Genomic DNA, 23,662 nt, shown 5'->3' on the forward strand with positions numbered 1-23,662 from the left:
ATGTGTCAGAACCTCTAAGACACTTTCGATATTTTTGAATCCCATTTATCCATTGTCGCATACTGCCTTTTTAGTCTCGTGATTATTACAACCGAATAACCGGTTCCCACGTCAGATTTATATCCGGCCAAGGACTGCCACTCCAGCAGCATTCGCCGTACATGCATCGGGAATATTTCTGCTGCTACAACAACAACAACTTAAAGTTGGGATCACTGACTCACAAATTCAGTAGATGCTTTTGTGACGTTGAGAATGTTGTAAAATATTTCTGGAGTTTGGTCCCCGATCTTTAAGATTTTCTGATCTTATATATTACATTCTTACAACTCGCGTCTATTTCCAATTGGACTTCAACCTCTTCAAACGAGAAGGAAAATCCTTTTTCTTTCTTTACTTTTTGGTACCTTTTATTAATGTGGCTATTGATTATTTGCCTTTACTACAACGCATTATCTTTCTTGTTCGACTGATGACTTTACGTAATTACAAACCTTTCTATCCAGACAATATCAGGTCTCATGAATGCTCCTTTAGCGCATTTGAAACACGGGCTCGTCTGTACCAGCAGTTTGTTTAGACATTCTATAGGGTGTTTTTTTTAGAGGTTAGGTTTTCAAGATGAAATAAAACGTATATAATTTAATGTTATGGCCAAGAATTTAGCTTTATTATATTATAAAGATAAGGGTTTGTCATTATGTTTTAAAAATGATTTCGGGCAAGTGGCCGCCGCGGCTGGCTCGAATAAATTCCAGCCGAGAGGCCCAATTTTCGACCACTTTTTGCAGCAATTGGGGCCGTATGTCAGCAATAACGCGCCGAATATTCTCTTCCAAGACGTCAATCGTCTCGGGCTTATCTGCGTAGACAAGCGACTTCACATAGCCCCACAAGAAATAGTCCAGCGGTGTTATATCGCACGATCTTGGAGGCCACGCCACAGGTCCACGGCGCGAGATAATGCGCTCACCAAAAGTTTCCTTCAATAAATCGATTGTTGCGTTGGCTGTATGGCATGTAGCGCCATCTTGTTGGAACCAAAGGTCGTCCACATCAACATCGTCCAATTCAGGCACGAAAAAGTCATCAATCATGGCTCTATAGCGCTCTCAATTGACTGTAACATTATGGCCGGCTTCATTTTTAAAGAAATATGGACCAATGATTCCCTCTGCCCATAGAGCACACCAAACAGTGACTTTTTGAGGATGTAACGGCGTCTCAGCAATGGCTTGTGGATTATGTTCACTCCAAATGCGACAATTTTGCTTATTGACATATCCATTCAACCAAAAGTGAGCTTCATCGCTGAACAAAATTTTCTTCGATGCATTGCGCGAACCGAACCATTATTTTCGTAATAAATTTGCACGATTTGCAAACGTTGTTCAGGTGTAAGTCTATTCATTATGAAACGGCAAACCAAACTGAGCATAAATCAAGTGACAGCTGTCAAAAAGACCATCTACGAAAAAAGTAGTGCCAACTTGAAAACCTAACCTCTAAAAAAACACCCTTTATGAAGGCCACGTATGTTAGAGAAGTCAACCGGGAGATTTTTTTTTTTTTTTTTTTTTATTATTATTTACATTGTAACTAGTTAATAAATTATAAACTAACGAATAATTTGGATTTAATTTTGTACAATTCAACTAAATTTAAAAATACTCTGCATCAGGCTTGCAGGGAAATGGGCTACTACGTGAGTTGGTGCGGTTTTTTTCGTTTCAGCCTTTCTTTCCATTTAACGGGGTCAATTAGGGCTGAGGCTTCGCTATTTACATGGTGGCGTAGTCTTTCCATATGAGACTTAGCGTTGATGTTGATCGAAGTGGCAACTGATTCGATGCCAAGGTCGCGTTCGATATCGGTGTTATGGACGTACCAAGGTGCATTAACAGCGCATCGTAGTACCTTATTTTGGAATCCTTGTATGGATTTTATGTTGGTTGAGCTTGAGCAGCCCCATAGCTGGATCCCATATGTCCAAATTGGTTTAAGCACCTGCTTATATAAAAGAATTTTATTGTATAGGGATAAGGCTGATTGGTTGCCCATAAGCCAGTACATATTTCTAAATCTGATATCTAACTCTTCTCTTTTCTTTTTAACGTGAGCATTCCATCTAAGCTTGGTATCTAGTGTCATACCTAAGTATTTGGCGGTGTTGTGATACGGGATTTGTACGCCGTTTATATGTAGTGGCAGATATTTGATTTTCTTCTGTGTGAAGTCTAAATGAACCGATTTTGTTTCGTTTAGTTTTATGCGCCATTTAATGGTCCACTCGGAGATTTTATTTAAATAAATTTGAAGGTTTTTGATTGAGTCAATCTGAGTTTCTCCTACCGATAAGATGGCTGTGTCGTCAGCAAAAGTTGCTGTGGAGCAATTTATGTCAATAGGTAGATCACACGTAAAAAGAATATAAAGAATGGGCCCCAGCACGCTGCCCTGTGGGACGCCAGCTTTAATTTCCTTAAGTTCGGAATATGTGTCTTCGTATTTTATTCGGAAAAAACGATCGGATAAGTACGATTTTAGAACATTAAAATATTGTATTGGTAGAAGCGCATTTATTTTGTTGAGGAGCCCAATGTGGCAAACTTTGTCAAAGGCTTTAGACACGTCGAGAAAGACAGCAGAGCACACCTTTTTTTCCTCAAAGGCGTTTTTAATGATGCGAGTAATTCTGTGCACTTGATCGATGGTAGAATGTTTTGTGCGAAAACCAAATTGATGCACTGGTATTATATTTCTTTGCTTAATAATTATGTTGAGACGTTTGGCTAAAAGCTTTTCCATCAGTTTTGATATAATTGGTAGGAGCGAGATAGGCCGATAAGATGTTACATCATGCGCTGGCTTCCCTGGTTTATTAAACATAATTATTTCAGCAGTTTTCCAACATATTGAGATATGGTGCAATTTGAATGTGGCGTTCATTATTTCAGTAAACCTAGATATCGTGCATTGAGGAAGTTGTTTTAAAATTTCAGCAGTAATAAGATCATACCCAGGCGCTTTTTTTGATTTTAGTTTATTTATTTCACCAAGCAATTCGGAATCCGTAACAAGGGAAATTTCGGCATCAGTTTCATAGGTAAGTGGCTGCATTCCGGCTATCCTCGACGTGTCATATGGCTTAAAGATGCCCTCGAGGTACTCAGCAAAAACATTAGCTTTTTCTTTACTGCTTTTGGCCCAAGAACTGTCTTCTTTTTTGATTGGTGGGTACTGTGTTACTGGCTGTGAAAAGTTGTTTGTACATTTCCAGAGCGAGTAATCACTGCTGCGTTCGTTCGATAAGGTCTTTAGATACGTACTCAGAGATCTGTTTTTTAAATCTTTTATTTTCCTGGAAATTTCTTTCGTAATTTTATTTAGTCGTTTTTTGTCGAAGGGAGATCTTGTTTGCTGCCATCGTCTTCGTATTTTGCGTTTTTCTGCGACCATATCTTTAATATCTTATGACCTGATGTGACAAACTTTTTTTCCGAAGTGCTACTCCAGGCTGCCAGTTGTATAAGGTTAGATAATCTTAATATTTCATCATCTAAATCGGAAGTGTTGGTAATTTCTGCATTGTGATTATCCGCGGTTAAAACGTTCCTAAAATATTCCCAATCCTTATATTTATTTGTTAGCGTAAATGGCAATTTCTTGATAAGCGCATTTTCATATAATGTTAATAAAATTGGAGAATGATCCGAGTTCATATCCAACCCGCTTTCTATGCTGATATAATTAGCTGATATTTTTTTGGCAATAAAAAAATCGATTAGGTCGGGTATTTTTTGTGAATCCGTTGGCCAGTATGTTGGAGTCCCAGTAGAAAATGTTATACATCCAGTCTGTTGAAGAGCTTTGCATAATTTTCTACCTTTTGTAGTAGTTAATCTCGAGCCCCAGTGTGTGTGCTTCGCATTGAAGTCACCGCCCATTAAAAATCGGTTGTCGTGACTATTAATTAGCTCTATGTATTGGTCGCATTTGATCACTCTCCACTGTTATGGTTATTGCTTGAAATTCAGGTATAGAGATGCTGCCTTCTTCGTAATGCTTTATATTGTTTCTTAGATGTCACACTAATGTGTGTACGTGACTAGGTGTTATGGTCATTAAAAACCCCTGCTATAAATACAGAATAGCATATGTTCATCGACTTGTCTGCTCGTTTTAGTGAGTAACTTCGTTTTATTTTATTATTTAATAAAAAAATTAAAAATACCAAATTAAAATGGTTAAGAATTGACATTTCAGTCGCGATTCCGAGGAGAGAAGTGACGAAATCTCTTCTACTTTGTGGAACGTGTCTTATAACCTAGACAGACGGTGGCGTTAATTGAGATTGCAGGCGCAGGTAATTCTGATTAAAATTGAAGTGTGACAGACGGTTGTTACGCGGATTAGTGAACAGCTGATTTGTTTATTGGATAATTTTGTCAGTAAAAGATTAAGGGCGTGCAACAAATACGCTGCCCCGATAATAAAAAATAAATATTAATTTAAAAAACTCATAAATTGCTATGCGTTGCATGCCAGAAAAGTTCCTCCGAATTGAAGGGTTCCTGCTGATGGACCCATTCCATCCTTTCTCTTCTTTGCAAAAATTATCAAGTTAGTGGGTAATATGAAAAAAGTTAGTTAAAAATGCACCTGTATTTCCTCGTACAGTTATTTAGTTGTATAAGGGTATCCAACGCGCCAAATTTTCCCTTCCATTTCGACAGCAATGGCATTGTATATGTGGGCATTTCTTTCTCCCCATTTAGTTATAAGAGCCTGCTCGTCGCTCTTCGTCCACGTTGGGTATCAGCGCCTTATCCGGTTCGAGATCGAGCGTTGTACCGGTTCGTGCAAGTTCATCCGCCTTACAGTTTCCTGCTATATTCCTGTGGCCTGGCACCCAGATAAGGTGCACCTTGTAGCACTTAGATACGTCATTTAGTAGTTTAAAACATTCTACAGTTTTTGACTAGTGCGTTTTTGATTCAACCGCTTTTATTGCTGCTTGACTGTCCGAGTAAATGAAGACTTCATTTGTGGACAATACTCTCGTTTTTATTTCTGTAAGTCCCTCTTTTATGGCAGTGACTTCCGCCTGAAATACACTGCAATGGTCAATGCTTCTATGTAAAAGTTGCATTACTTTCATTTACAAAAGATATTAACTGTCACTTTTCGGCAATGCTGTTGGCAATCCGCATTAAACGCATTTAATTCCTGAGATAATTCCAAATTAAGTTGTTAATCCCGATTAACGGTGGCTTAGTCTGTCTATCTGTTCCAGGAAATTTCGTGTAAGGAATTCTATTTGAGAAGTTTTTTAGTTGTAATAATAAGATGTGATTATTATTATTATTATTATTGTTTTTTAATATTTGAAGTTATATCATCTTGCATGATTTCTCAAAGTTGTGGAAAAAATCGCTAATTTACCATAAGTCTCACATATTTTTTGACACAATTTATTATTTGCACGGTTTTTCAAGTATCTCTATCAACGAGTTGGTTGTATTTCTCCATATCTAAAGCTAAATGTTACTACATACATTGCAGCTGCTTAACAATAACTTTATAACGGCCTCAAAAAATAAAAAGAATTCTGCTAAATTGAAAATAAGTTATTTTAATAGGACACCGAATAATTTCTGTGAATTCATAAACTTCTAGCCCACAACCTCCTCACCTGCGCCGTTAGTCCACACTCGTGGCTAGCAGTAATATTTCACCAGTACTGTCATATAATCACCGCAATTGTTTGTAAATTTTTGTCGGAATTATTGCCAACTCAGCGTATGCAACTATGCGGTAGCATGCAACAATGTGGCTGGTGACAGGTGTGGCAAATGCAATTTATGAGTTTGGCGTAACGGCAAGTGCGCATAAATTAACATATAAACATAGGAGTAAATGCGAATAAATACACACATACATGCATACATATGAATGTGTGTAGGTATAGTTGACAGATCGAAGCTTAATTTATGGCTGCGCAAAAAGCAGTGCGCGATCAAAGTAAAAATATCGAAAGGTATCTATGCATCATAACAGTATGCACTGTGCTGGAATTTCAAGAATTTCTTGCTTCTATCTAATTGTCCACTACTACTTTGTATTTTCTATATTTTCCATACCGTTTGCTATACTCATTGCCAAGCACTTAATTTATGTGTTTCTCATTCATTTTTTTTTTCATTTTTTCTTAATTTTATAGAACAACAAATGCGAAATCATGACAACTCCATTAAGGCGCAACATAAAAGTAGCAACAATAATCAAAAGAGTAGCAGCAAAAACATGACAACAAGTGAAGCAAAAGCGAATGCAATTAATAGCGAACATTACAAAGCGACTGCTGTTATCAGCAGCAATAAATGTACGAACGATGGAACGGAAGCCGCTACAACGACAACATCTGCAACTACTCCATCACCATCAGCATCAGCATCTGTGAAGGCGACGGCGACAGCGGCAGACATAGAAACCGCTGCAACACCTGCAACAAGAACCATCAGCGCGAACTTGGCCGGCAGCACCGGTTATGCAACCATACCGCGCCGCAGCCTCAGCAGCAGCAACAGCAGTCACAACAGCGGCGGCAACAGCGCGAAATGCGGAAACGGCAGTGGCAGTGGTGGCGCGTTCAACCACAATGGCAACACAGCCATGACAGCTGATAAGGCGACAACGAGTGACGCGGCGGCAGACAACTGCCGCAAATTGACCGCCACTCTGGACAATCTCGACTTGGCTTTGGTGCGCGATTTGACCGATGACGACGGTGAGGACTCGTATGCGGCATTTCAGGAATATCTGGAGCGCGTAGAGGTGAGTGACAGAGTTGAGCAAGAATTTGTACTGATTACTTTGGATTTTTATGCTCGTAGCAGAAATTTGCACATCTACTCGATTGCGTGTATTTGTGTTGCCCATTTTTGCAAGCAGTCATTAGCAGCTGTCTAATATTTGCCAATTTTAATTAGCTATTTATTTGTCACATTTGGCTGCGAAAATCTATAAATAGCAGCAAATGTAGAAAATAGGTTTTTTGAACCAAACAAACGCGTAGTAAAGCGAAAAAGACGAAAATGGCAAGCAAAAAAAAAACAAACGTAAACGCAAACTAACCAAAACCACGTAAACCAATTGCGCAAGCTTTGTTTATGTTTATATTTGTGCGCTCACGTTAAATTTCCATTTTTGCCATTAGCTTTTTCGCACATATTTTTTACGGTTATTTAGCTAAAGTAAATGTTGCTATATTGTGGCTTTTGCGTTCTTTTTTTCGCTTTCTGTGCAGCACAAATCCGCTTATGTCGCTATAAAGCTAAGCAAATACGAGGAGGCTGTTAAAAAGTGTGCACGCGCATGCGCACGCGTTTATGCAGCGCATTTTTTTCCACTCTTTTGTTATTTGCTCTTTAGTATTTTTTTGTTTGGTCGTAAATACCGAATGTTTAATGGGTACATTACCCTCGTCGTGTCGCATGTCAACTACAACTGTCCAACTGGCTTGCCAAAGTAAACAAACCTCACCAGATAAACCTACATTCATATATGAAAATGCATCCATGTATAGATTGATTAAACATACATATGGACATTTGAAAAAAGCGAATGCAATTGCTATTGAAATTGAAAAAGGGGGGACGTAAAGTTTGGCAATTGCAAATGAAAATGAAAATGAATATTCGCAATAGAAAATTTGTTAAGATATGGCTGAGTATATCTGCCGGCCATGGCAGAGGGTGTGTAAGCCAATTTAATGAGTTTTGTCACCTTTTGGGGTTAATTTGCAAAAAACAAAAAAAAAACGAATTCCATAAAAACCAATACTTGGTGAAGAAACCTACGAGGTGTGGCTATTAAAAAACGTTATTGACGTTGCTGCAGCAGAAGTACGCGTGCATGCATCCAGCCAGCTGTTTGACGTAAGGCCTTCTCTCTCTAATGCAGTGCCTCTCACTTCTGTAGAGAAATTAATACAGCCTCAGTGTATGCGATTAAAGCGGTTTCGTAATCAAATGGGGACACAACTTGTGGGGTGTCGCAAGTCCCAGTTTAAGTCCATGTGGCGGTGGGGATGATGGTGTGATGAAGATGTTGCCTGAGTGACACAGCCCAGACCCAATTAGCAAAAAAGATGCCTTTTTGATACACCACTTGTCGAACTAATCTGAGTGAATCTGCCTATATCGTTTATTTTCTTTTCTGCAGTTTCTTCCAAGTTAATCATCGGGAGTTCGCCTAGCATTCTATGTTGTAGAGCACCCAGACTTGGGCTCTCACACAGCTAGTGAAAGACTGCTGTGATTGCAGCTTTCACATCTAACGTTGTACGACCACCCCATCTTCCTGGCGTAGTCTCCCAAGAAGCCAGTAGCCGGTTATTTTTGACATAATTCCGAATATGACTGCTCGTGGCTTTCTGAACAACTTTTCAGTTGTGGATTTGTTGAAATTGGGCCATGTCTGTTTAGTTATTTTGCATCTGTCAGTTGAATACTTTTGGAATAGCGAGAAAATATCCCTTTTGTGTACACCTTGAAGCTGCCTATTTCTACCGTTTTGGATTTTTTATAAGATGCCCCTTATCTTGTCAGTCCATCAGCTTTCTCATGTTATTCTATGCTCCTATGGCCAGGTACCCAGATGAGAGTGGTGAATGTCGTGTGCGCTAAAGCATTAAGTTCGTCTTTGTATTTTCTGACGTGAAAGAAAAGTGAACGAAATAAAACTAGAAGCTAAGTTTTGACATCTAATAAACAGTGCTGCCAAGTAACTAATAACATAATGATAACACAGAAGGTTGCCAGTTAGGCCACACAACCGTTACTCGCACTAAAAGAATTATAACGATTGACGCGTACACTTCTGTAAGGTGTTTGGCCGCGCTCATCCTCCTATTTGTATCGTGCGTCTTTATGCTGTTCCACAAACGGAGGGACCTACAATTACAGACTCCGAATGGCAAATGGTTTTTATTTTTGGCCTTCCCCCTCACGAAACTACTTTTATCGTTTTCACGAAAGTAGGAGGTTTTCACAAAGGCGCCGCGAGTGATTCTCTATTACAGCCAAAACAATACTGAAGCTTAACGATTTTTTGATCTTTTCTTCTTTTGATTTCTTCTGCTCTTGATTTCCTTTACTTAATTAAGTAGGATTTTTTACAAAGGTTTGTCATAGCAGCTATTTTCGTTTTTCTCTCAGCTACATATATTCACTTTTCACTTAATTAGCTGGATAAATAAAAAGTCACTTCAAAGGCTTTTTCACTCCAACACAAGCGTCCAAACCGAAACGCATACACTTATCGCAATAAATATTCGTACCCGATTGGAGAAAAATGCGCCATATCTGCAGCTCTAGGAAACCAGGGACCTTGGAGGATTTTGAAGATTAGTTTTTATAGTTCGTAACTGAAGAAAACGTGCCATGCAAAATGGCGCAAAATTAATCACCCTATCAAAAGACTTATAATGTTTGGAAATGGCGGGATTCATCAATCATATTCGACTATTGTGAATTACTCGTAGACAGCTGGAGTATATAAACAGACAAGGAGTAGGGCGTGTAAAAGTTAAGCTAAAGGTGTCCATCACTCAAAATGGGTTTTTTTTATGTAGTAAAAAATTAGTCAAAAACAAAATTGGATGATTAATTTTGTGTTACCTTGTATTTAAAAATATTTGCGTTCCCATTTTATTGGAACGGGAGAAAGTCTTCACCGAAGCTTGTACCTCTGTTTTCACTGACAGCTCCAAGATAGCATCGGGAGTCGAAGCAGAGGTTTTCTCTAAATCAGCCGATTTATCCATTTTCTTGAAGTTGACTAATACTGTATGCACAATGCCTAGAGAACGTGAGAGCGAGGGAGATATTAACATTTTTTCCGATAGTCAAACTATCATAATGCTTTGGTGCAGATCCAAATTAGTCAACTCCTGTAAGAAGAAAATCAAATTTATTGGGTGGGCTGGTAAAATTTATCTGGACTGGGTTCCATCATATAAGAGCCTAGAGGGAAATGAAATAGCTGATGATTTTCAGAAAGTGGCCGACTGGACTGGTTTCTGAGGTCTCCCACTCGGTCATCGGCATCCCCCTGACTATTGTTAAAGGGTAATTGAACAACTTATTTCAAGGAAAGCGCGGCAGACATGCAGAAAAGCTGGGTTTACCATTTAACCCCCAAGCACAAGCACAAGCTGTGGGAAGGAGACTATTGAGCTCTTTCTCTGTAAATGTACGGGCTTGGTAGTTAGACGATTAAGGTCACTGGATGCTCCTTTCATCGACAGCCTGGGGCAGTGCGCCCACCTCAATCCCATCAATCTTCTCCGTTACATCAGCAGCTCTGTCTGGCTGTAGATATCTGTCTGTTGGAGGTCTCACATCGGTATCAAAACAGCGCTTTAGCGCTACTTGGGCAGTACCAGACCATTTTTCTACCACCTGGTTTAGGTAGGTTTGGCAGCCGCATCGCACATAGAGGCAACGATGCCACTTAGACCACGAAATGGGTCCGTTGTGACCCACCTGTCTTGTACTTAAACATTATTTACGCAAAAAAACAGAGCTTCAATAAAAATAAGAAATAGAATTTACTAACTTTGTTATGTCAGGCCTAACTATTTTGTTAAAAATTATGTTCTTAAGAATTTTTGTTTGAGTTTATGTGGCGGTTACGGATCCTATTTCAGCAAATCGTATAAGGACTCAATGTGATTAATTTCTGAGGATTGCTGTGCCGTTCAAACTCATCGAATGCAGTACCTCAACTTTCTTTTGATAAGATATGTTAAGATATTGGATAACACAAAATCAGAGGGGCGTACTGTGTTCTGTGTGCTTATTATTATTATATTAATGTAAGGGTATTTAGTACTACGATCTGAAAGATCTCTTAGGCCGACCAATGCCATAGCCTGTGCGCAATATTAATCCGGCCCAACTCAACTGATTTACGTTATTCTTATTAAAGGAGCATCCCAAAAGTTTTACTTTCTTGACGCGCCCGAAAGCAATGCAGTACTTACTCTACTCTCAGTGCATCCCCTTATTTATTAGGCTCCTTGGCGAGGCTGAGCAGCTAAAATATTATAAACGGGCAGATTGCCAAAAAATTTCAGTGAAACTCACTCTACAGAGAATTACGGAACTGCCTGATTATCTTATTTTGGTGAATACAGAAATTTTTTTCACTGCATGTATGCTTATTTATTGTGGCAAGTGTATCTCTATGATGAAATATATACTACCATTTATGTGCATACATACATAAATATATATGGCAGCAAGTACTCTACACCTCAACGCGTTGATTTCAATAAACAAATTAAATGCAAAAGTTGACATTTTGCAGTCACTTGAGTGCGCTTTTGAAAAGTCATCCAACAAACTAAGAAAACAAAAAAAAAAAAACGCTTGAAGAAACGAAAATAAAATAAGAAAGTAAGCCAAGTCACCATAAAACATGGCACAATCAAGCGACTTTAAACGCTTTCTTTGCCACCGAGTTCAACGCGACGTGCTGCCGACGCCTAACTGTCGTTAGAAAAACACCAAATGTGTAAGCGCTTGCCACTGCCTTTGCCGCCATCCCTGTCGGTTGCTGCCGCTGATGATGATGAAGCCTTTGTGGCATAAATTTTCATTTATAATAGCAAAAGGCAACAATAATCGGCGAACCCAGTGGCATGCAACGTTTTGAACTTAACACGCCTCTCCTGAGCTCCACCAAGCTGGTAGTGGAGAAAATAAAATTGAAAATTGAAAGCGTCGAAACTAAAGCAACGACAACAATAGGCCGCATGTGGCAAGCGACAAGCAGGAAGGCGGCTAATGATGATAAAATGTGTCACAGCGCTGCCCACGCATCAGTACTGCCGACCAGGCCAGACCAGACGGCAGGGCATGTTACGCCATGCCACGTCGCGCCACACCAAACGATGTACACCAAACCACAAAACAGCGCGCGGCACGATCGCAGGCAACTCTTACTCGTATTCGTATATCCTGTGCCACCACACAACATTTCAATGACGGCGCGCCTGTTGTGCGAACGTTTTTATTATGACAAATAGTGCGCATTGCCATCGTAGTGAGCATCGCGCGTTGCGCTGTGCCGTTATTCGCGCCGAAAATGGTTGTTATACAGCAATTTTATTTTTTCCTTGAGTTGGAGGAAATAATTGTGCAATATTTTGCATTTATTGCCGCGCCATCCACATCCACAACAACAACAACAAATACAGCGCGAAATTTGAAAAAACAAGAAGATTGAAGCGGAGGCTTAATTTGCTTAAATGTAGCGCAAATTATGGTCGCGCAGGCGTATGGGCGGCTTTGTCTTTCGTTTCTACTTTAAATGTTTTTTAGCATTTTTTTGCAAAAGTGACCTAATTTCGCGAGTATCTTCAATGTGTTGGTGTGTCGCCAAAAAAGGGAGAGATTTGCAGAAGAAAGGTTACAACAAATTGAATTGAGGTCTGGCAAGCAATTAAGTTTAATGTGCTGAATATTTTGTGCTGAAGAATTCTAAAGAAAAGTGGTGTCTGTAACTTCCGGTGGGAACAAGCGAACAGTTATGAATAATTTAGTTTGGGTTAAGAGTTTTCATGCACGGGGTGACTGGTCCCTGAGACTGGGTAGTCAGTTGCCTGATTCAACATGGCAAATTCTTCTTGAATAAACTTTGAATAGATCGCCTTACGGCTACGTTGGCTGGGTCATGTCATCCGAATGGATACAAACGCTCCGGCTTTGAAAGTATTCGATGCGGTACCAGCTGGTGGTAGCAGAGGAAGAGGAAGGCCTCCTCTGCGTTGGAAAATCAGGCGGAGAAGGACTTGGATTCACTTGGTGTGTCCAATTGGCGCCGGTTAGCACGAGAAAGAAACGACTAGCGCGCTTTGTTAAACTCGGCCAAAATCGCGTAAGCGGTTATCGCGTCAATTAAGAAGAAGAAGAAGAGATCGTCTTACAAGAGCGACCTCATACCGACTACACCAAGGCCACACCTGTGATAAAAATAGTGGCATATCGCTAAATTTTGACTATGTCTAATTTTTTATTACATTTTTTTTTTAAATATATACTAGAACAACAACCATTTACTTAAAGTTTAAAACTTTGTATAAAATAAGGAAAAAATTCAACAAATTATTTTCAAAGATTCAAACCTTTTAGTCACATTTTCTCGAAAAAATCTGAGTATGCAGTCTTTTAACCCACCACACTTTCGTACAATAAAATGTGAGCTTGAAGAAAATTTTCGTTGAGTTTATAAAGACTGGTCCATTTTGTTGTAAAGAGCGGTATATGTTGAAATGGAATAAAATGGCGTTTGCTGTGTAGCACGTAGCGCCGTCCTGCTGGAACCACATGTCGTCTAGGTCCATATGGTTCAATATGAGCCATAAGAAATTGGAAGGGCCACCACGTCTACCGAAAAATGGGCGCAATGCGCGCAAAGTTTGCGTTAATGAACACTCATTTTGACAATAAAGTTTTATCATTTGAACGTGCTGTTCAATCGTGTAACTTGATTAGCATAAACAACTGAATAATAAACAAAAGATTTAACAGATGTCACCAAAACAAAATGGCTGCCACAGGGCGCCAAAATCGACCCGCGCCAATTGAAAAACCCTTTATATGGAGAAAATACACAGAACATCAAGCAAAAAAAGCAAGAATCAACATTTGGGTATTCCGAGACAAACCTATAGGTCACATCACTCAGAACAACTAAGCTGTCAACACTTACAAAGCTTCAGTAATGGAAGACAGCTAAACTTTTCAATAGAACCCTCAGCGCTGCAGTAGGCGGGATACTCCCAGAAAATTTACTTAACTTATAAAATGCACCTTCTCCAAGTATTCTTTGGCCGACCGCAAGCTCTGCTCCTTTTGCGGGTTCCAGTCCAGTGCTCGTGATGCTATCTGGTGGTTTTCTAAGCACGTGACCTATCCATCGCCACTTTCTGCTTTTGATTTGTCATAGCGTAGATTCTTCATTCGTTGATCTCCATAGCACGTCGTTGCTGATAGTGTTCAACCAGAATATTCTAAAGATGTTGCAGAGGTATTTGTTGACGAATGATTCTAGCCTCTGTGTGTTGGTGTTAGAGACCAGCCATGTTTCACTTCCTTACACCAATACAGACTTCACACAAGAACTGAATATATACATTTCAGAGCGCCTTGAGATTTGCGAGCTCATCCATCCTGTATGCATTCGCCCGAACGCCGCCCTTGCTTCGTTTAGCCTGCAGTTGACATCTTCATCTGCTCCACCGTCTGTCGTGACAGCGCAACCGAAGTAGCAGAAGCTTTCGACAAATTCACCGGACACCCGTCAGCCAATATAGGTCTTGCTTTATTGTGAGTTTGTAAGAGAGGAAGCAGATGTAATCGGGGAAGTCCAGACCCTCCAAATGTCTGGTAAAACTTCATACGATGTCGGGTTAATTGGCTCATGACGCCGTGTAGGACAATGGCCAAGAGAAAGTGCGACAGGGAACAACCTTGTCTTAGACCTGCGCTGTTGGTGAATGGATTGCTGATATTACCATTGTGAGGCACTGGCAGTTCAGGGTTGAGTTCGATTATCTTAGTGGAAACTCCTTTTCTACTCTACGCCAGCCATATTGCGTCTCGTTTGATCTACCGAATGTCTTCTTAAAGTCAGCGAACAGCATGTAAAGCGGGGAGCGCCACTCATCTGGTTATCTACTTTGATGCGGAGAGTGTTTTGCTGAACTGTACATTCCCATATCTATATAGCTTCAGCGATGAAAAATATCACCAGATAGGAACTCAATACGAATTATCTGGTTTTCATGCGTCTTGCAAAGCCTGCTGAGGTACCTTATACTTTAAGGATTTTTAAAAATTTTAGTAAATTCTGGGATTTATTGTTTCATAATTTTTAAGTAAGTACGGCAGTATCACCAAAGTGCTGTAGCCGTTTTGCAAAAAATGTGCTCTGAATTTTCAGTGTCCATTTCACAGAATCGGCAGATGGTGGTCTAAGAGAGCGATGTTGTTTAAGTGGCATCTCAGGCTATAGTGACCTGTAAAGTTACCAGTTAGCAGTCTTAAGTCTACTCTGCTAAGTGAAAGTAGCTTATCAGAAATTGCTCTGTCAGGCATTAGGAATTGTTGTGCTTGTCGCTGACCGATAGAATTTCGCTAGGGTTCAACGAACTTCTCCACTTCCCACCTCCACCGGCCCTTTGTAAGTGCACAGAAACGTTCAGGACCTATTAGGGGCATGTCTGCCGTTGTTTTAGCGAGATGGTCCACTATTTCATTTCCCACGTGTAATTTTGGGAAGATTCAAGCAGTCATTTACCATTTTTAAGCTGATTACAGTTGATAGAAGGGCTGTGAAAGCCGTCTACCTATCTGAAAGTATTTAGATATGAGTTCCTCTTATTTTTCTACAAAGACATTCTCTCACATTAGGGCGGGTCGATTTAAGAATCGCTCATTGCTCTGTGAAAATCGTATTCTAGGGATCAAAATAAGAAACTTTGACGAAGGAACCATACCTCTAAAACGAATTCTAATGTCCCCCAATTTGGGTCGAACGAAAAATCCCACTTTGACTCATTTAGAGTGCTCCAATCGAGTCCAAATGTATGACCGACCCCCACTAACTTTGGACGGCCGATCCACCCATGCCACTGACACACCCCCTGGAACTCCCCTGGGGGGTTCCCCATACAATCATTTCAAAATATCACCATTTTTGGCCTTTACATGAGAAAAGAAACTAAAAAGTTCGACCCAAATTGAATATGAATATGAATATGATTTTCACAGAGCAATGGGCGATTTTTTTGCCTCCCCACAAAAGACATTAAAGTTCGACCCAAATTGGGGGCAAAGTTTCTTATTTTTTTGCCTCCCCACAAAAGACATTAAAGTTCGACCCAAATTGGGGGCAAAGTTTCTTATTTTGATCCCTAGAATATGATTTTCACAGAGCAATGGGCGATTTTTTTGCCTCCCCACAAATCGACCCGGCCTACCTCACATATATCTCAATGGCATGTATTTCTGTCTTGACGATTGCTGGGTAGAGACCTATTGGAATCGATGTTTGAATTTAGGCCCATTAATTCCCGCCCCTGTTCTACCATCTTCTAATTTCGATTCATCAGTGCAACATATGTGCGATCAGAGTCTGAAAGTGATGGAATTAGTTTTCTAGGCTGTACGTTCCTTAATGAGAACTTGGAAGTTCCTGAAGAGAATGGGTTTGGGAAATAATGTATCCACTCTATCCCTATCATGCGTCTTATAACGAAAATCGATTGCTTTGTTCAGGAGGTTGGTACTTTACATACAGACGACAGAAAAGGACAGAGATAAACAAAGGTATTTCTGCCCTTTATCTGGCGTTGAAGGTTATTTTGGTTATGCGGCTCATTTCATAGTTGCAGGTTTTTATTTTTATTTTTTATTTTCATCTATAACAGGCATAATTTTTAATATTCGTATTTACATGTAATAAAAAATCATAAAGTTAACAAAATCTCATTAAAAAGCATTTCTTATGTTCAACATGCAACACTCACATCATTACAGTTGACAAAACCCCATAATAAGCCCAACCCAGCTCAGTCGTTTCACAAAAAAGTTACCTTCGATAAGATCTGAATGCCAACCGCAGGCGCGACCACAGCCGCCATTTACAGCCACGTACGAAGATTTTAATTTTTATATTCATATTTAATAAATTTAAATGAAATGCATTACCGTTTTCGGGCAACACCCAACAAAATTCCTGCGAAAACTAAACAACAAACCAGCCAACCAACAAAAGCAAGTAGGCGTAAATGTAGACATCAAGCGGCAGACCAGAGAGTAACTGCAAAATACAAAAAAAAAAAACATGCTGAAGGCACATCGCAAAAAACATTAACATTAATTTTTTGTTGTTGCATGCAACCAGTTGCGCGCTACCATGCTTCTTTAAGTGCAATGAAGAAGAAATGAGTGAAATGTTTCGGTTAAGCACGCAATCACGCCATAAAGATCTTCTGCAGCAACGAAAAAAAAAACATACAGAAAAAAAGCAAAAAAAAATTGTAATTAAATGAGAAATACGCAACAAAAACTATGAAAATCTGCATATGGGCACATATGCAACATGTTGCACACATGCGCCTAATTGCAGCTGCCACAACTGCATAAGCAGCTACCAAATCAACAACGCAGCACTAGCACAAGAGCAGCAGCAACAACAACAATACAAAGCATGAGTTATCACGCTGATGAAATGCGGTTTATATTGTTGTTGTGGAAATAATAAAAACCACACCTTCAAAAATTGCCGCGTTTTTCTTTACCAACTCGGCTGTTGCCGGCACGGCGATTAATTAATGTTAATTTGCAATAGCAGTGTGCGATGTGGCAGGCAATAGCAGTCAGTCAGCGGTAGCTTGTGCACCAAATGAGTGAGATTTGGTTGGTCGCACGTTAAGATAGCCCAGCTGAGCTGCAACCCAAGTTGCGCTGGCACGAAAGTGTTAGAAATCTAGATAACATGCCACGGATAGCCAATAACACAAATGCATTGCACACAAACACACTTTCAGACACTCACATGCTCAATATAGGATATGCTCAGGTTATGTTGCTGATTACAATGTTGATTGACAGCCACGGCAACATTTTGTTATGCAGTTGCAACTGTAGCAGTAGTGCAGTAGTAGTAACAGCAACAACAAACATTGCAGCATAAACTCATTACTCACATCATTAAATGGCTGATGAGGTGGCTAGTTGTTGGCTAACAGTTGTTGTTGTTGTATTTGTGAATATTGTGCTCCAAATTGTTTTTCTATTACCGTGCCCGTTTTTCGCGCGCTCTCACTTGCAGTTGTTCGCATTTTAAGCTCTTTCACACACACAAATGTATATGAATATATGTAAATATATATTTTTATGGCTTCCTTTCAACGCCTGGGTAACTGATCTCATTAGCTGCTGTACAACAACACATTATCCATCACTTATCGACGGCGAATTGCATCAATTCGAGGCTGTATGCTGGTGTGCTTTCGCACAGTGCCACATTTTGTTGAACCAATGCATAATTTAAGGTACAGTTAGCCTAGGCTTGGTGTATGTAATTTATTAATTTAACTTTATTTCTTCGGCAACCTGCCACTCGTATATGAAGAGCTGTGCCAAGAATCAATTTTCGGTGAGGAGCTTAGCGCTTCTAGAGTTTATATGTTTCATGTATTTATTGGATATCCAGTAATAACAATACATTGGGTTTTTTTTTGCATATCATAGTAATAGGTAACTTTCGGTCGAATCCGTATATATATATAGGGTTTTTAATGCGCTTCAACTTTTTTCCGATAGGGAGGGCGAACGACGCAATATTTTTTATTTTTCGCTTGTCATTTGTAAACTTCATTAGTATACATTTCATCATGGAACGCTACACACTTGAGCAACGATTGCAAATCGTGCAAATTTTTTATGAAAATAATCGTTCTGTTGCTGCTACTTTAAGAGCATTACGGCCATTTTACGGTCCATTTAACAAGCCGTCCCGTTTTGGGGTTATGTCAAGTCATTGGTCTACAGTAACAAGCCGGCGACGATTTGTGAGCTCAGAGCCAATATTGAACGCGAAATTGCTGGAATTTCGGCCGATTTATGCAAAAGAGTGGTCGAAAATTGGGTTCAACGATTGGACTTCGTAAAACGTGCACGCGGTGGTCATGCAAAAGAAATCGAATTTCATACTTAAATGTATATGTTCAAACTCGATAATAAAAAAATTAGTTAAAAAAGTCAAACCGTTTGTGTGCATGACCTTTATTTTTGAACGACTTTGACGTGCTCTTTTCGGTCTGGCCTCGCCTTTAGCACGATATTCGCTTGATTGGTCGGTTGTTTCAGGATCGTAAGCATAAATCAAAGTCTCATCTCCCGTAATGATGCATTTGAGCTTGTCCTGATAGTCTGAAAGCATTGTTTCACACACATCAACGCGACAACTTTTTTCCAAGAAATTGAGAGTTTTCGGTACCAAACGAGATTTGACTTTTCGTAGGCCCAAATGGTCTTTCAAAATGGTTTTCACAGATCCTTCTGATATTCCGATCATATCAGTAAGGTTTTTAACAGTCAACCGACGATTTTTGAGCACTAACTCCTTCACTTTATTGACGTGTTGGTCATCGGTTGACGTCGATGGTCGTGCGGAGCGCTCCAAGTCATCAACACGTTCTCGACCCTCTTTGAAGTCTTTGTACCACTTATAAACATTTTTCTGCAACATGGTCGAATCACCAAATGCCTTCTGCAACATACTAAACGTTTCCGCAGCCGAAATTTCATTCCGCAAACAAAATTTGATGGCACTTCTCTGCTCAATCAAATCAGACATTGTAAAAATCGAAAAATGCGCTCTTGGTCGTTTGATAAACACAAGCGTAAATGTATTACTGATAATAACATTCACATGAAAGTTGGCCCAGATGTTACTAACAGTGCTGCCAACTCATGAAAATATAACTAGAGTGAAATTTTAATCCCGCGAAGTTTGACAAATAAATTCACCTTACTTTTTGCCCACAGGTACATACATCAAAATATTATTCCATCTAATGGTATTTCGGAGTAGTAAAACTTGAGCAGCTGTAATGCTGTGCTTGATTTATTGGTTCACTTGCATAAGAAAACATAATAACAAGTATAGGAAATTTTGTTCTTTTACATTTATTATTTAAAGCCTAATAGTTAGTGCTACCACTTTGTTTATAAATTACTTCGTAAGTATGTTCATAAATGGATTTGTACAAATTCTCCAGAGTTGCTTTTCCTTGTTCACTCTTCTCGGGAGCAAAGGGCCTCGACAACAAAGCTTGTTTGGTTGCGTTGATTTCGTTAATCTATTTGATTTTTGACAGGGTAGGTGATTAGCCTGCCGCTACGAACTCTCCAGATAACCTAATGAATTTTCAGATTAAAACGCTTAAATGATTCCAATGAAAGCATTTTTGTCTTAAATTTGCTGCCTCATGAACTCCTAATTCTTACGAGAAAATCAATCTCACAGATTTTCAGTAATGTTCAGATCTGGGAAATACGGCGGATAAGTCCAATTAATAGATTCAAATATTTCACGAATCTCGGGAAAAGATGATTCCAACAGAGCTTTATAAGGCTGTTTCCCGTCATCTTGTAGTCTATAATTTTCAAACGAACGCGCCATAGCACAATATTGCTCCCCATACCATAACACCACTTTCATGGCTGTGATGGACATTAGACGCCGCTTGCGCTCTGTCAGGAAGATACGAATTTTCTATTTTTAACGCTGAGGACGAGAAATTTGCCGCTTCTGTGTATGAGTCTTCGTCTCGCGAGAGCTGCACATTGGCAGGCCCACAGGTGCTTGATTGATCTTTCCAAGCCGACAGATGTTTGATTCTACTGTCCAGTGACACTTCGTAAGGCCTCACTATTTATATTCAAGAGCCTACTTGTTGCTTTCCTAGAAGAAAGGATAAATGGTTTTGCATGCCTCTGTCATGGTTTTTCCGTCCAGTGTCGTATAAGCATCGTATTTTTCCAGATCGTTTATGGATATTAGTTTAACCTGCATCCTACAGATAAGAAATTTTAAATTCTTAAGCAGTCGGAGTAGTTATGCCTCCCAGATTACTACTTTATAAGCTTACGTATGTACAAGAATTGTTCTAACCAATTTGTAGAGCGAGAGCTTTGCCTTAGCTAGAAAAGAATACTTATAAAAAATTAAGTTTCTATAAAAAACTGTCATGTTGAGTAATCATTGCCAAGTTCTTATGGTAAGTTTATTTAATTCCAGATGAACTCCGTCTTTGTTCGTAGGAAATTAATTAACTAAAAATATCAATTGGCGATCTTGGCTCGGTATGCAATAAAAATTTATTGTATCTGAGTGTAAAAGTTTACGAGTTTCCTACTCTATTCACCTACATGCGCACATATATTGCTAGGTTATTTTAGTAAATTGAGAATAACCCTAAATTATATTTAATGAAATAACTTCATAAATTAGGGTATTGAAGTGTTTCCCCAATTTAAAACTTCGTATTTGATGTAATTTGCTGCCATATTGTCAACTTTGTTTCTATGTTGGAAGTTGGGGTATTATGAAACAGCTGGTGCAGCTTTTTCGCGCAAAGGAAAGTGTCTAGGACGCGTTTCCTAGTAACCCTGTATAAGTAATTTCAGTGGATAGCTTTAGTAGTTGTTACATAAAAGATGCCCCATTATTTGAAATGCGTGTTAATTTGTTTAATAGTCTAGAGGCAGCTCCTGTACTTTGTCGACTCACCCCCTACAAAACATTTTTGTCCTAACAAATCATCAATCAATCCGCGGTTCTAGTTAGTGAATGCATCAAGGAATGCCGCAAACTTTTTCATACATCCTTTTCGCTGCCACTTCAGTTATAAGACGATCCCTACAGCTTTTCAGCGCCTTCGAGAGGCTCAAATCTTTCTCATTACAAAAAGTAGTCGGATATTTGATTTTGCTTTTTCTGACTGTCTTTTTCTGATTTTGCAGGACTCCCGGATTACTGACAAATTCCAGAGAAGTATAACACAAACAAACACTATTAGGTGATTCATAAGGTGTCGTATTGTCCTATGTGCTAAAGTTTTTAACAGATCAATAAATGTTTGGTAAACAGTAGACCACACGACATCAATACAACAATTGAGACTTCATATGAATACCCCCTACATTTACGGGGTGCGTACTGTATTTGCTCACAATTTGCGAGTTAAACTAATTAGCTTTTATTTTTAATAATCTCCATGGCAACATAACAAAACCATTGTCATTATAATTTAGAAAGGCCGGATGGTAGGACATTGATAGTTATTTTTATTATTATTTTTTATTTTCTTTTTTTGTTTTTCTCAAAAATTATTATTATGCAAAAATTATTATTGTCCCTGTTACACTAAAAATAAAAGGCAAGGCAAGGTAGCAAAATCCTTTGCCTGCATTGACACTTAATTGTGAATTGCCCTATTAAAAATTTAAACTTACATTTCCACAATAGGTGTCTGAATTTGAACCCCAATTAAATTGTTATTTTTGAATTTTTACTATAATTTTTTTTTCTTTTTGGTTCAATTTGAATAATTTAAGTCGCACATTGAACTTCAGTTTTAACCCGAGCCCGATAAGGAAATACTTTGTTTTAACATAAAAAAAAATAAATTAAAAAACAAATACATAAATAAATGCAATTTGAATATAACGAGAAAAAAAGTTTAAAGAAAATCGCAAACTGCGAATGAAAGTGGACTGAATTTCACTTTGTGGCAACAAACCAAATCGAGTGCTGGTCCTCGACGACAATTGAATTGAACAACTGAGCGCTTGAGTGAAGTAGCGAATGAATGCTTGAGCAAATGGACGAGTGGTATAAGTGAGTGAGTGAGTTTTGTCGTCTGTCTTGATCGCCGTGGTCATAGACCAAATTGGCTATCTAACCGGCTGACTGCTTCGCTTTTTAGTTGGCAATGGCAGTCAGTAGTCGACGCGGCGACAGCTGCGACAATCATAATTGCCAAGACAACAGCGAAACAAAACAGTTCAGCAGCAACAACAAAAGTGGACACTTTACCGTCTACCGACTACCGTTACGGCAGTCTGTTTGTTGCCGCAGATTAGCGTTGCATGCTACAGCTGTTCACCGTTCGCTGTTAGCTGTTTGGCCATTGCTGTCAGTCAGCTGCCTCTCGCTGCTATCACTAGCCTAGCAGCTATTGTTGTTATTTTTATTTGCAAGTTGCATGTTTGTCATTGTGCCACCATTGACAATGCGTTGATCGTTGATTGTCGATCGGGATTTTGTTTGCATTTTTTTGCTTCTGACAGCCAAACAAATGCAACAAATACAGCAAATTTGCTGCACGCGTCGCCATGTTGCATGCAATGCATTTTGTGCGCGCCGCTTTGATTTGTTCGCTGCTATGATTTTGCTTTTGATTGTGAATTTCCTTTTTTGCAATATTCGCCTTTTGCGTTGCCACTTTCTTTTGATTGCATTTTCGGTGGCGAAATTTTTAATGAAAGTGACGACCGAGCGCTCGCGCGCTGCTATACCAGCAATAATAACAACAACACCTGCTTGCAAACTCCGCCAACTGACGGCGACCACCAAAGGCCACCAGAAATAGCGCGCTCAGTATTATCCATGTGTGGCACACTACTCGTGCAACATTCGACACGCCGCACCATGCCGCATATCACCAGCTGTCTGCGGTATGAGTTCGTATGCACGCCGCACGCAATTTGATATGGCTTTGAAATGTCTTTGACGTTTGTATTTCGCAAATCATTAATTTATTTTGCTTTCTGGTTTTTTTTTGTGCTTTTACCTAACTTGCTTGCCACTTTTTCAGCTATGATTGGGGCTTTTAGATTTGGTTTTTGTTGGTTTGATTTTTTTTTGTGTTTGTTTTCCTCCTAATCTCACCTGTCTTTTTGGATAACTCTTTGCATTGCACCTTTCCCTTTCTTTTTTCACTTTTCTGCTTGTCGGGCATTGAGATTTTGCCATAAAATACGATCGGCTCAATTAAAGTTTACAGTCGCAG

At 39.3% G+C, this 23,662-nt stretch overlaps 1 protein-coding gene across 3 annotated transcripts in view; it reads left to right on the forward strand.

Moving 5' to 3' along the window:
* The window catches only part of LOC129253431 (uncharacterized), a 243,879-nt gene that overhangs the window by 79,297 nt on the left and 140,920 nt on the right, over positions 1–23,662 (forward strand). For all 3 annotated transcript variants that reach the window (XM_054891798.1, XM_054891799.1, XM_054891800.1), the window contains exon 3: positions 6,224–6,837. In XM_054891798.1, coding sequence (XP_054747773.1) covers positions 6,224–6,837 — 614 coding nt within the window. The remainder of the gene's footprint in view (positions 1–6,223; positions 6,838–23,662) is intronic.

Source organism: Anastrepha obliqua, chromosome 1 (assembly GCF_027943255.1).
Source record: "Anastrepha obliqua isolate idAnaObli1 chromosome 1, idAnaObli1_1.0, whole genome shotgun sequence".
Classification (NCBI taxonomy): domain Eukaryota; kingdom Metazoa; phylum Arthropoda; class Insecta; order Diptera; family Tephritidae; genus Anastrepha; species Anastrepha obliqua.